General features: G+C 55.2%; 1 protein-coding gene across 2 annotated transcripts in view; it reads right to left on the reverse strand.

The window, feature by feature from the left end:
* KIF1C (kinesin family member 1C) overlaps positions 1 to 13,182 on the reverse strand; it is a 22,443-nt gene continuing 9,261 nt past the window's right edge. For both annotated transcript variants that reach the window (XM_081218731.1, XM_081218730.1), the window contains 7 exons: positions 9,378 to 9,457; positions 8,550 to 8,644; positions 5,066 to 5,149; positions 4,457 to 4,643; positions 4,238 to 4,310; positions 2,821 to 3,435; positions 1 to 1,234 (listed from right to left, as the gene is read on the reverse strand). In XM_081218731.1, the coding sequence (XP_081074857.1) occupies positions 551 to 1,234; positions 2,821 to 3,435; positions 4,238 to 4,310; positions 4,457 to 4,643; positions 5,066 to 5,149; positions 8,550 to 8,644; positions 9,378 to 9,457 (1,818 nt within the window). In that variant the 3' untranslated portion in view covers positions 1 to 550. The remainder of the gene's footprint in view (positions 1,235 to 2,820; positions 3,436 to 4,237; positions 4,311 to 4,456; positions 4,644 to 5,065; positions 5,150 to 8,549; positions 8,645 to 9,377; positions 9,458 to 13,182) is intronic.

Here is a 13,182-nt window from a genome sequence, read left to right on the forward strand (position 1 = left end):
TCCCTCTGTTTTCCATCCTTTATTGAAAGGTCCCACATCCTCAGGGACCCCAGGCAAACCAGACGCCAGACAGGCCCCCCAAATATAGCAGGAGGCCTGAAAGGGGAGAGGAATGACTTATGATCCCACCACACCTCCCTGGAAACAGAACCCACCACAGACGGACAGACAGACAGGGCCGGAGTGCGGGAGACCTTACCCTCCTCTAGGTCCTCTCCCCTTTGCCCCCACTTGAAAAGAAAGTCAAACACCGACTACGTGGCACCCCCGCCCCCCACCCACCCTAGCAGCGTTTGTGGGACCCCCCACCCCGCAAGGGGCAGCCCCGAGGCAGCTTCCCGTCGCTCTCCTTCACTTTGGTTCGCTCCTGGCAGCTCCGTGCCCTCTTCCTTCCTCCCTCAGCCTCCGGCCCAGTTACCCCTACATCTTCTATCACCTACTCGGACCTTCTCTCTGGTCTCTAGGGCCTCCTGCCCCAGGGCTTCTGGGGAAGCAGCATCTCCTCCCAGCGAGGGGCTCCGCCAGGCCCTCTCTGCCCAAGATGCGGGGCTCACACGGCCGCCCCACTCTCCTTGAGGTCAGGGGCTGAGCGCTGCCGTCTCATCCGCGGGGGCGTAGTGTATGGGGGGTAGCGGGGCCCTGGGGGCCTCTGGGCTGGGTATGGTTGGGGCTGCTGGGGATAATAGTTGTGCTTTTTGGGCTGGAAGTGCTGGGGTTCAGGCTGTGCAGAACCCCCTCCCCGGGACCGGCCCCCTCCGTCCAGGGAATTCCTGCGGGGACGGTGGGACCTGCGGGGACTTGGGGGCCTGCGGGCAGGGGTGGCCAGAGAGGGGGTGAGCTCCTCAGGGGGCTGGGGTGGCGCTGGGGACTCCCCGGCCCCCGCCCCCGGCCAGGACTCGCGGTGCTGGGGGTTGCTCTTGAAGGGGAAGCGAAGCTTGCAGTCGTGAGGGGGCACAAAGCGGGCGGGGGGTCTGCGCAGCCCCCCGCCCCGGCCCCCGGAGCCCTGCAGTCCCTGCAGCCGCAGCTGCTCCTGCTTGAGCCAGCGAAGGCGCCCCCGACGGAAGGCGGGGTCCTCCTCCATCAGCCTTGACACCCGCTCCCAGCTCGACAGGGGCGGCGAGGAGGGCCGCGCGGGAGGCGCTCGGTCACTGGGGGCTTCCTGCTCCGCTGCCTCAGACCCTTGGGGCTGAGCCCACGTGGCCTCACCGGCTTCTTCATTCTCATCCTCGTGATCCTGGGAGGGAGAGGAGGTGAGAGAAAAGGGGTCACGTGAGGAGAGTGAAGTCCTGAGGACGTGCAGATTCGGGAGGATAAGCTGGAAGGCCCTGGAGCAGCTGGACGTCCGGGGTCCTGAGAGAGAGGGGCATGGGGATGAGGAAGCTGGAGGGACACTGGTTTAGGAGCCCGGACCCAGAGTCAGGTGGCCGACTCAGTCCAGGTCTGCCACCTCCTAGCTGTGGGTCTGGATCTCCAGCTTGTAGCCTCTGTGCCTCAGTGTCCTCACATGTAAGATGACATCAACAATAACAGTACCTATCACATAGGGCTGTTGTAAGATTACCTGAGAAATTCTACCATGCCTCACCTAGTGGGCACTCAGCAAATACTGCTGAATAAATGACATGCCCTGGGGATACAGCAGTCAACAAAGAGGGAAGAAAAGTACCTGCCATCATTTTAGTGGACGGGCACAGTTGATAAATAAATAAGAAAAATATATAGTATGGTACATAAGCTGTACTTCCATAAAATGTTAAATATATGTATTTAAGTTATTTAATATATATTATTTACATTATATGTAAGTACCATGTTACATATTTTATATAAATGTGTATATATGTATATATTTTATACACATATAAAAATATATATTCACGTGGAAAAAACCAGAGCAAGGAAAAGGACAGGAGGCCAGGGTGGGGGTAGATGCAGTGAAAGGACAAGAAGAGATTTATGGAGAAGTTACCATTTTAGGGAACACCCGAAGGAACTGAGGGACGAGCTCTATGGCTCTGAGAGGGAAGGGCGTTCTGGGCAGAGGGAACAGCAGGTGCAAAGGCCTTGAAGCAGGAGTGCACCCAGCAAGTTCAAGGAACAGCAAGGAAGCCCAAGGGTCTGGAGAGGGGAGAGTGAGGAGAGGGGTAAGAGCTGCATTTGGAGCTGTAAGCCTTCAACAATCATGACTGCTGTTATGACTGGCTGCCTGTCATCCCCCCTTAGAAGGCAAGCGGGAGCACGGCAGAAATTCTGTCTGTTGTGAGTAACCCTAGTAGCTAGCACGATGCCTGGCACACAGTAAACACTCAACTGTTTACTTGTTGAGTGAATACCTGGAAAACGGGTAGGTGATAACACTCCCACTCGCAGGGCCACTGTGAAGGTTTACATGGTGACACAGGAGAAGTGCTCAGCACAGCGGCTACCAGAGTAAAGGAAGGGTCACCCAGGAGAGGGGTGGTTCTAAGAGTGGACACCTATGGGAACACTCATTAAGTGGTAACTTAAGGACTGTACCCTTTGTTATCAGTGGTTCTCAAACTTCATTGTATTTCAGAACCACCCGGGGTACTTATTATAAATGCAGATGTGTCCCCAAAGATGCTGACTCAGTAGGTCTGGGGCAGAACCCAGGAATCTGCATTTTCAGTTAGTGCCCTGGTGATTGTGAGGCAGGTGATTCACAAACTATGCTGTGTTCAACTTCGATAAGATTTTTTAAAGGAAGAGGAGGAAGGAGGCTGGACTCTGAGGTGGGAGGTTCAGGTTGCTACAGGGGAGAGATGCAGGCGGGGAAAAGCCGGGCAGGGCCCGTCCTACCTGGGTCAGGGGGATGACCCTCTCCATGCGAAGCATGCGGTCCCTCAGGGCCTGCAGCTCGCGGTCCTTGCTGCTGTTCTGCAGCTTCACCTCCTGCAGGATCCCCGTCAGCTTGTCGATGTGAGCCCGGAGGTCCTCCACCTCTGCGCCGCGGGCTCCCTCCTCACTGCCGCCACCTCCACCTCCGCTGCCTTCCTCCTCGCCCACCGTGTCCCAGACATCCCGGGCCACGGCCCTCCAGGCGTCCCCGGGCCCCTCAGCCTTGCCATAGGTGCGGCACAGCTCCCGCATCTTGAGGGCAGCCAGAGCCTCGATCTCGGCCCGCCCGTGGCGGAAGTCGGCCAGGGCCACCTCGTAGCAGATCTCCTTCACTGCCTGCATCTTCAGGTCGGCCATGGTGGCCCAGCGGGGGTCTTTGCCCTGCAGCCGCCGTCGCTGCGGGATCTGGTACACCCTGCGGGGGGCCCTGCGCTTGCCGCTGCTGGGCAGGCCGCAGCGCTTGACGATAGTCTGGACCGTGGTGGGCGGCAGCTGCTCGCGCAAGGACGAGATGAGCCGCCAACTCTCTTCGCAGGAGCGCTTGTCGGAGTCGTCCCCGCTGTCAGAGTCCGCGTACTGGGGCCACAGAGAGGGAAGACAGACGGGGAGAGGGCTAAGGGCACCCCAGAGCCATGTGTCCCAGAGACATGGAAACACCGTGGTCAGAGTGGCTCGGTGCTGGGTGCACGGCTTAACCTCTGCTCGTCTGCACAGCGGAGGTAATGACGGCACCTCCTCACACATACGTTTTGAGGATTAATGCGCTCGGAGCGTGTGGCACAGAGAAAGTGAGTATTAGCTGTAGCCGTACCAAGTATGGGTTTCGTGTGTATATATCGCTCAGGATGCGGTTAAACATTTAAAAGTAAGTCCATTCAAAGAACAATCTTTTTTTTTTTAATATTTATTTATTGATTTATTTGGTTGGCTGCACCGGGTCTTAGTTGTGGCATGCGGGATCTAGTTCCCTGATCAGGGATCCAACCCAGACCCCCTGCATTGGGAGCATGGAGTCTTAACCACTGGACCACCAGGGAAGTCCCCAAAGAACAATCTTAAGTAAATAACAACACGGGCGGTACTTGGATTTGGTAAAAATCATAAAGGTGGCACAGGTTCAGCTAGAGTCCAGGAAGCCTCAGTCACCTGGGAGGAACCCTAGTTCCCTGCATGGGTTCCTCCCTGGGTCACATTTCTCTCCTGTCTCCTCCTAGATGCCACCTCTACCCCCTTGCCCCGGGCCCACTCCCCACTCTGGCTCAGGCAGTGTGACCAAAATCAGAGTCAGGCTGAAGCTCTGCCAGGCCGGCTGCTCCAGTGCCCACCAGCCCACCTCCCACCTCTGTCTGCCCCACCGCACCCCTGGCCAGCCCCTCACCAGCCGCTGCTGCTCCAACAGAAGATCAGCCTCCTCCTTTTCTTTTCGGTACTGGTTCTCTAGATCCTGCAGCCTGGGATTGGGTGAGGAGGGGAGGAAGAGCTGTGAGGTTCTGGAGCCACCTCAATAGGGCATCTGACAACAGGAGGGCGCTGGGGGCTGGGCACCTGGGAGGGACGATCAGCAGGGACCTTGGGCGCAAGCACCCTCCCCACGCACCTCTTCTCCATCTCCAGCTTGATGTCAATGCCTTGCTGCTCCAGCAGTTCCTTCTGGGCAAAGTTCCAGTCGACGGGCTCGAAGGGCGGTCCTGGGGGCGGGGGGACCCCTCGCTCCCGCTCTAGCCGCGCCTGCTCCGGGTGATTAAAGCGGAAAACGTGGTTCTTGCCCATCACAATCCTATTCCCTGGAGATAGGAGGATGGAGAAGTGGACTCACTCGCCCACGGCAGCACACCCCTCCGCATGCCCGAGGTGCACATGCGGAGCACATGCACATGTGGGCCTTGCCCACAAATCCCAGGAGCCCCAACACAATCTCTTCCATCACCCCAAATCCAAGAGCGGCTGGAGCTGAGGCTCCCCTAGCTGACCCCAGGAACCGCTCTATCCCTGACAGCCAAAGGAAATCAGGAGCTTGGCATCCTCTTCCTGTTGCCCTGAGGCAGCAAGACAAACCAAAACCTGACTCCCTCTCTCTTCCCTTCCCAGTTCCATCTTCACATTCCCATGCTGTTTCTTATTTGTTTCTGGGTCCTGCCCAGGAGTCACCCAAGAAGCTCTTCCTTGCACAGCCAGGGCCCAGGACCCTCACTGCCCCCTCCTCTACCTGACTTCAGCACCACGGGCTCAGTCACAAGTTTCCCATTGACGTAGGTCTCGGCTCCTTCACAAGGCTCCAGGGTGACCACCACTGAGGCAGGGAGAGAGGAGAGGGAGCAATCAGACCCTGGGGGAGGAGGGGTATGGTCAGAGATTCCCACCCTGCATTCCCCCCAAAACACACATACACCCCCAGTCCCACCACCCAGTACCTGTCAGGGGTGCCATGGCCCCTCTGGTGGCAGGCAGCACGGGAAAGGAAGAGCAGAAGGAGGGTTAGAGCCCCAGCTACAGTTCCCAGGAGCCTCTGAGGGGGCTCCCTTCTCACCCTCTGCCATCCTCCCCAGCAGCGGCTTAGCAAACCCGGAATTCTCAGAGGGTGTGGTCTCTCAGGTCCAGCTGGTCGGCAGGACCTGTCATTTCTGCCTTCCAGATGACCACTCCTTCCTTCCCAAACAACACTGCTACTGGCCAGGTCTGGATTCCTCCAGCAGGCTCCTAGCCCCACTTCTGTCTGATGCATCTTGCACACTGCTACCTAACTAATCTTAAGCCACAGTCCACAGTCAACTATCTTCAGTCAAGATCACTATATTCACGGGAGGAGATAAAGTCAACCCAACCCAAACATCTCTCAAGGTGCTCCTTGTACAAATCACCAAGCCTGCTGCTTGCTGGGACATGAGGTTGCCTGAGGCACTTCCCTGTCCTTGAGGACCAGTGCCCCGTTGTCACAGAGGGGCCCCCGTATTCCAAAGACCCAGACTCTATGACTCCTTAGCTGAGGGACATTAAGCAAGTCACCCGATTTCTGTGAGCTATAAAATGGGATAACAAAGTCTTTATTTACAGAGTGGCTGAAAGGCTCAAATAAAGTGATGTGGGAAAGAGAGTTCTTATTTACCTTACAAGGAACAGGGAAACCAAAATGAATGGTAACGTAAGGCAGAGACGAGCCTACGGACGCTGTAGGAGTACAAAAATAGCAAAGAGTAACTCGGCTTAGGGGCAGAGGGCTGGAAATGATTATGGGAAAGTGGTAACTCCTGATCTGATGCTCAAAGGGAAACCTGGATGAAGGGGCAGAAACGATGGAGAAGATGATGTCAGACAGAGCTACAGCATCACCACGTCGGTGCCCAGCAATGGAGGAAGGTGGCAGAGAAGAGGACGAGCTGGCTATAAGGTTAACAGTCTAGCCCCGCCCTTATTTCCCACCACGCCCCAAATTCATCCATCCGTTCCACAAATATATTGCACCCCTGTAATATGCCAGGCACTATTTTAGGTCCTGGACATACAGGAGAGATAAAAACCAAAATGCCTGCTCTTACAGAGATCACTTCCACTTGGCAAGAAAGATGATAAACAAGTAATTGAGCAAGTAATCTAAAGTCAGGATTGGGCGGGGATAGTTGTTATGGAGGGAAATGGGGCCAGGTGAGAACCCACACGAACCCACAGCAATCTGAACCGAGGCAGCCCAGGACTCACAGAACAGGCCCTAGAGTCTGCCATGCTGCGTCCCAATCCAGTTCTGCCATCTTCTAGCTGTGCAGTCTCGGGCAAATTCCCTAACCCCTGGGAACCTCAGCTCCCTCACCTGTGAGCTACATGCAAAAATGCAAAGGCACAAAGTAGATGGTAAGTAATAACTATTCTTCTGTGTTCACACCTCTATCCGTGCTGCCTGCTCTTCTAGGCGTCTTTGGTCAAGTATTAAATCTTAAAGGCCCAAGTGGACTAACCCTTAATATAGCCTCCATCATTTGGGGCACAGAACCATCTGCTGCTTCCACTGTGATGTAACCTATTCAGGCCCATCACCTCCCTGAACACACCCTGAGTTCCCGAGGGTGGGCTGCCTCCACAGGCCTTGTGTGGTTTTGGTATCACCCCAGCACATGGCTTGAGGGAACCACAGAACAGGAACTCGGCAATAACTCACTGGGCTGAACGGATTCAATAGCTCGCAGCCCACAGGGCCGGAAGCGTTTGCTGCCGCCAGGGACTTGAACGAGACCAGAACAACTGCATTAATCCACTGACCAGAAAATGGAATTGAAGTCCACCGGGCAGGTCTTCAACCTGAGCTGCAGGCCACACGAGAGCATCTTTTCTTATTTTAAAACACATGCTGACCACGGGTGCCCTGTCTCCTGTCCCCCAGAAGCATCAGACCTGAGGCACATAGCACGGGCTCCAGGTGAGGGAGAGCTCAGGTGTGACACGGCCAACCTCCCTGCCTGACTCACTTCCCAGAGCTTAACTTCACTTGGGCACAACTGAACCCAAATCAGTCCATTAAAAAAAAAAATGACCTGGACTTCCCTAGTGGCGCAGTGGTTAAGACTCCATGCTCCCAATGCAGGGGACCCGGGTTCGATCCCTGGTCCAGGAACTAGATCCCATGTGCCGCAACTAAGAGTTTGCATGCCACAACTAAGAAGCCGGTGAGCCGCAACTAAGGAGCCCATGAGCCACAACTAAGGAGCCGCCTGCTGCAACTAAGGAGCCCACATGCCACAACTAAGGAGCCAGCGACCCACAACTAAAGGAGCCCTTGAGCCACAACTAAGGAGCCCACCTGCCGCAACTAAGGAGCCCATGTGCCACAACTAAGAAACCGGCGAGCCACAACTAAGAAGGCTGCCTGCCGCAACTAAGGAGCCTACGTGCCACAACTAAGAAACCAGCGAGCTGCAACTAAGGCACCCGTGAGCCACAACTAAGGAGCCCACCTGCTGCAACTAAGGAGCCGGAGAGCCACAACTGAAGGAGCCCTCGAGCCGCAACTAAGGCGCCCACCTGCCACGACTAAGACCTGACGCAACCAAATAAATAAATAAACATTTAAAAAAAAAAGACCGAACCAGAACAAAACGGTGACCTCAGAATATGCCCTAAGTGGTACTTAACCACGAACATTGTTTTGTTACCTGTCAGACAGACTACTACCTACACCCTGAGGGCTTGTGATTCCTAAAAGCTTTTGCTGCTGTGGCCAGAAACAGCTAAAAACCTCTGAAAGTTTTGGAACCAAAGGGAGACATGGGCTGACTAACTGCCTGAAACTTTTGTAGTCATAGCTACATAGATAATCAGGTTTTCAGAGATAAATTCAGATATCCCACTGAAAAACCTACAGGTTTTCATAAAAAATGACCAGGGTGCTATTTGAGGCTAAAAAATTAAGGAAGAGGGCAGGATCTCTCTTCCCAAAACCTCACCCTCTGAAGCCACAGTCTTCTGTTTCTGCCTTGGGGACCCTCACCACTCCCAGCTCATAACAAGAGTCTGCACCCTGAGGGCAGGTGCAGATAGCAGGGCCCCCACTGCTGACCAGAAGTTCAAAGCCCCCTCTCAGGGCGAGGACACATCCTCTCACGCGGCGGCTGCACTCCCAGTGCCCGAGCCAGGGCTCTGTATTCAGTGAGGGACCTGTCTCTCTCTCTGTCTGGTCACTCCAGTCTCGCCCCCTTAGCCATTACCTTCTCCGTCTGGCTGAGGGATGCTCCGGAACAGACAGTGTTGCTCCCGAATGAACTGCCCAGTCAGCTTGATGTCCACATCGACCTGGCCAACCCTGGGGAAGCAATGGCCAACATTTTCTGAGCATGTGCCAGTCATACATACACCAAGCCCCTTCTGAACACAAGTTCAACCAACTCAGTAAGCCAAGTATAATTATTCCCATTTCACAGATGAGGAAGCTGAGGCTCAGAGAGGTAAGTAACTTGCCCAAGGTCATGCGGCCCGGCAGCGGTGAAGCTGGGATGTGAGCCCAGATCTGCCTGGCTCCAAAGCCCACATCCTCACTGTTATACAGCAAAGGAGGAAGGGAACCTGGAGGGGGGTGGGTGCCCTCAGCCTTGGTTCCTGCATCCTTCCCGTGATGATCACCAAGGACAGCTGAACAGCCTGTGTCGGAAGAAGAAGGACCACCCTCACCCCTTTAACTCCAGGAGGTGACCTTGGAGGCGCTGAGCCCCAGGGGTTCATTAGCATTAGCCAGTGAAGTTACCTGTCATGTGGGCACTGCCCTCAACAGCATGGGGCCAGGGTTATGTTTCCCTTCTCTCTCCCACCCCAAGGGAGGGTCCCACTAAGCGATGCCCAGGCAGTGGTGCTGGGGGCCAAGAACGCAGCAGTCCAAGCTCCCACCCACTCTCTGCCCCAGTAGATCAGGACCTATCCCTGCCAGCGCTGGGTTGGTTTGGTCCCAGGAGATCACTAGAGAAGGAAGTCGCCAGCGTGGCCCTCCCTATACAACCACACCCTAAAAGGAGAGGCTGCCCCACAGGCCGAGCAAACGCTACCTGGTGACACCATCTTTGATGTGGTAGAGCAGGCATTCAGACATCAGGGGGTCTTCATTCAGGTTCACCAGGTGTGGAGTCTGAGGGGGAAGGGGCGGCAGTCAGGGGAGAGCCGCCAGGGGTACAGCCAAGAGGGAGGGAAGGCGCTCACAGACATCCCTGCAGGCTCCCCGCTGCGCCCCTCCCCCTCACTCGGAGGGCGAGCTCTCCCACCCCCTGCTCCCACTCACCCCAATGCCTTCGGGGCAGCCTGACCCACCCTCTCCTCTCACACAAGATGCCCCCACCCTTCTAGCCCCTCCCCAGGCCCCATTTCTTCACAGGCACCTGGACACACCAGTCTCCCTGACCCGAAACCTTAGAAGCCACCTGCCCTCTCTGCTTTCCCTGTATTCCCTCTGGCCCCAGGGCTCATCACTCCTTCCCTCAAAATATATCTTGCCACTTCGAGAAGGGACTGCTCAGACCTCTCCAGCCCACGCACCGCACGCCTGCCTGACCTGAGTCTGCTTTTTTTTTTTTTTTTTTTTTTTTTTTTGCGGTAGGCGGGCCTCTCACTGTTGTGGCCTCTCCCCTTGCAGAGCACAGGCTCCGGATGCGCAGGCTCAGCAGCCATGGCTCACGGGCCTAGCCGCTCTGCGGCATGTGGGATCTTCCCAGATCGGGGCACGAACCCGTGTCCCCTGCATCGGCAGGCGGACTCTCAACCACTGCGCCACCAGGGAAGCCCCTGAGTCTGCTTTTTATGCCGGTACTCCTGGGCCTCCTCTACGGCAGGGCCCCAGCCCACTTATCCAAGCCCCTTTCCGGGGCCCCCTCTCCCCTTCTGTGCTCATATCCCGTGGACTCTGAGCACTCACTCCAAAAAGCCAGCCTCATCCCTGCCCATCCTCTCGCCTGGAACAGCCTCCCTCCTGGCCCCACCTCCATCTCCACCCGTCAAAATCATTCACTTCCGGTCCCTCACGGTCTGTCTCAAATGCCACTTCTTCCACAAAGCTTTCCCAAGCCTTCCACCCGAACACAAGATGCCCTGCCTCTGTTCTGCAAGGATATACCGTGGCCTTTCTATGTGCAAGACGCCACTGAGGTGCCCGGCAGGACACAGAGATGAGTCACACCCAGAGGCTGCTGCCCCGTTGGTCAGGAAATCAGAGTCAACTTGGGGAGATAAGACTTGGCGTGGAAACACCATTGCAGGTGAGAAACACATGACTCATAATAGACTTCCTGAACTTTTCACGCCCTCACGTAGCTCATTCATTCATTCATTCATTCATCCCACTGTATTCTGGGAGGGGCTCATATACAAAAATGAATAAAATGAAGACCAATGGGAGCTCATGGGGGTCAGGGGAGCTTCAGGGAAAAGGCAGTATGGGAGCTGGTCTCTGATGATGAGGAGGATGTGGACATGAAGAAGGAAGAGTATTCCAGGTGAAAGAAGAGTCTGAACAAAGGCACGGAGGCAGGGGAGCACAGGGTGTAGGGCAAGACAGCCAGCAGTCAAGGTCAAATATTTCTCTGGGAGCCCCCTGAACAGGAAGCCCAAGGCTATGTCCACAGTGGATGCGTTGTATATCTGTGCGTCGGCCCCTCCAACGATGACTCTGCAACACTTCCTCTTCTCCTGAGGGATGACCACGCCCCTCCCGACACTGCAGTGTCAGGCATGCTTGGGAATGGCAAACGCGGATGGGTCCTGGAAGCAGAAAGCGATCTATCCCTCGGGAGAGGGGACATGATTTAGGGCAGTGCTTTTCAATCTTTATTCAGCCCTGGAACCCTTTGTTCACAGGAAACCTTACCTAGAAGCCTAACACGTCAAGCAGATAAGCAGAGAGCTGCTCAGGCCGAGGTGGGGGCAGGGGACCCGTAGTCCAGTCCTGCTCCCCACTCCCCATTCCCTGTGAAGGAAGCTCTGAGCCAGGTTTGAAAATTACTGACTTAGGAAGTCCTTAGGCCTGGTGGTGAGGTCTCAGGAAAGAAGGGGCTTTCCCTAAGGCCCTTGGCTCTCTCCGGGACAAACTGGAGCTTCTGCCCCAAGGACCCAATTCTCCACTCGACGTTTCCTAGGCTGGAGTCACCCCCACCAAACCCGTTTCTCCTGTGAGCCTAACAGCTTTCTCTCTGAAATCCCCGTGACTTTTAAACTTATGAGAATGGGTTCATTCTCGCCACCTGGAGAAAATGCAGAAGTTACCTCCCCTAAGACACTTTTTTTTTTTTACCAATCAGATGGGCAAAGATCAAAAAGTTGAAGAGGATGAGGGAACACGGGCTCTCTTGTATGATGCTCTTGGGAGTATAAGTGGGCATGGTTAAAATCTCTGGAGGCACGCTGGCAAAAGAGATCAAAGTTTTACCTGGCTACTGGTGGACCCCAAATCTCCACTTCTAGGAATATGTTCTACAGACAGCAGACTATTAGTAAGACTATCTTCTGTAACATTGTTTATAGTATCAAAGAATGGGAAACGACCTAAATGTCCATCAGTAGGAAGCTGGTTAAAAAAAATTATCCTACGTCTATACAATAGAATATTCTGACACTGTGGGGAAAAAAAAAACCCAAAACGGACAGAACTGCGATACACTGATATGTGAAAAAGTAACATGTCAAGTATGGAACCAGCACCATGGCAAAGAGGGGCGATGTGTGCCTGTGTACGTGGATGATTCTAACACACACCTGTACGTGCAGAGACTACCTCTAGAAGAACACATCAGGAGCCAGCAACAGGACTCGCCTCTGGGAGGGGAACTCGAGGGTGGGAAGGAAAGAGATTTCCTTTTCACCTCACTGTACGAAGTAAACGTTCCCGGCGGGGTGTGCCACCTTTACAAGAACAACTAAGAACACAACAAAACAGAAGCCCCTCCTGTTGGTCCCAAGCTCTAGCAGGTGGCACCCTGCACAGTGTGAGCCTCCCCAGGAAAGAAAAACCCATCCATCAGCCTGTCCATCCCTTTCTACCTTTCCCTAGCCCTGCAGCTGTGGCAGAAGCTCCGCAGGTACCTGGCACCCCCAGGTGGCTGGCAAGCCACGCAGAGAGCCCCCTGCAGTCCCTCCTCCCAGATGTGCGCCTCTGGGGGATCCCAAAGCCCTGGGTGCCCAGCCCCGGACCTGACCCCTCAGCCCTGCCTGCCACCCTCAATCACCCACCGACAGCCCTCTCGCCCCTGGCCGTGCCTCAGGCCAGGCAAACCCCTCTCCTCTGTCCAGATCCCTGTTCAGTGGTCCCTGCTTGCTCAGTCACCCAGACGCCTTATCCGTATGAAAATCGGAGGGGTCTCCTTCCAGTAACCCACTGCCTGGAAGAGGTGTATCTCACTTAGAGCCTGATCCTATGATGCTTCGTACCACGGCCCTGACAGGCGTGGCTGGCTCCATTCCAGGGCTGGAACTGGAAGTTCCTGCTTTGCCCAAACTGGCCTCTGCATCACCACTTCACCAGTGTGCACCACTACAGCTGTGCTGGCCGTCGGAAGCCAGCGTCCACTCTGACTGGTTGGTCCCCGTGCTGTGCTGGTTGCTAAAGGTTTTGAATACCATTCCTGCCTCCAACTGAGCCTGATCACTCCTGCCCTGCTTCTTTCCTTCCTTCCTCTCCACAAAGCCTTACTGAGCGCTTACTACACAGCGGGCACATGACAGGTGCTGGTGCGCCCCACTCGGCCGACAATACCCCACATTTGCTCGGCCCGATGCTCTCTCTGCTCCTCTCTACCACCACCCCCGTCCATCTTTCAGGCTCCACTTTCCAAACCACCTTCTCCAGGAAACCAGTTTCCATACACCTCC

The sequence above is a fragment of the Mesoplodon bidens genome (assembly GCF_964165515.1).
Source record: "Mesoplodon bidens genome assembly, chromosome: 19".
Taxonomy (NCBI): Eukaryota; Metazoa; Chordata; class Mammalia; order Artiodactyla; family Ziphiidae; genus Mesoplodon; species Mesoplodon bidens.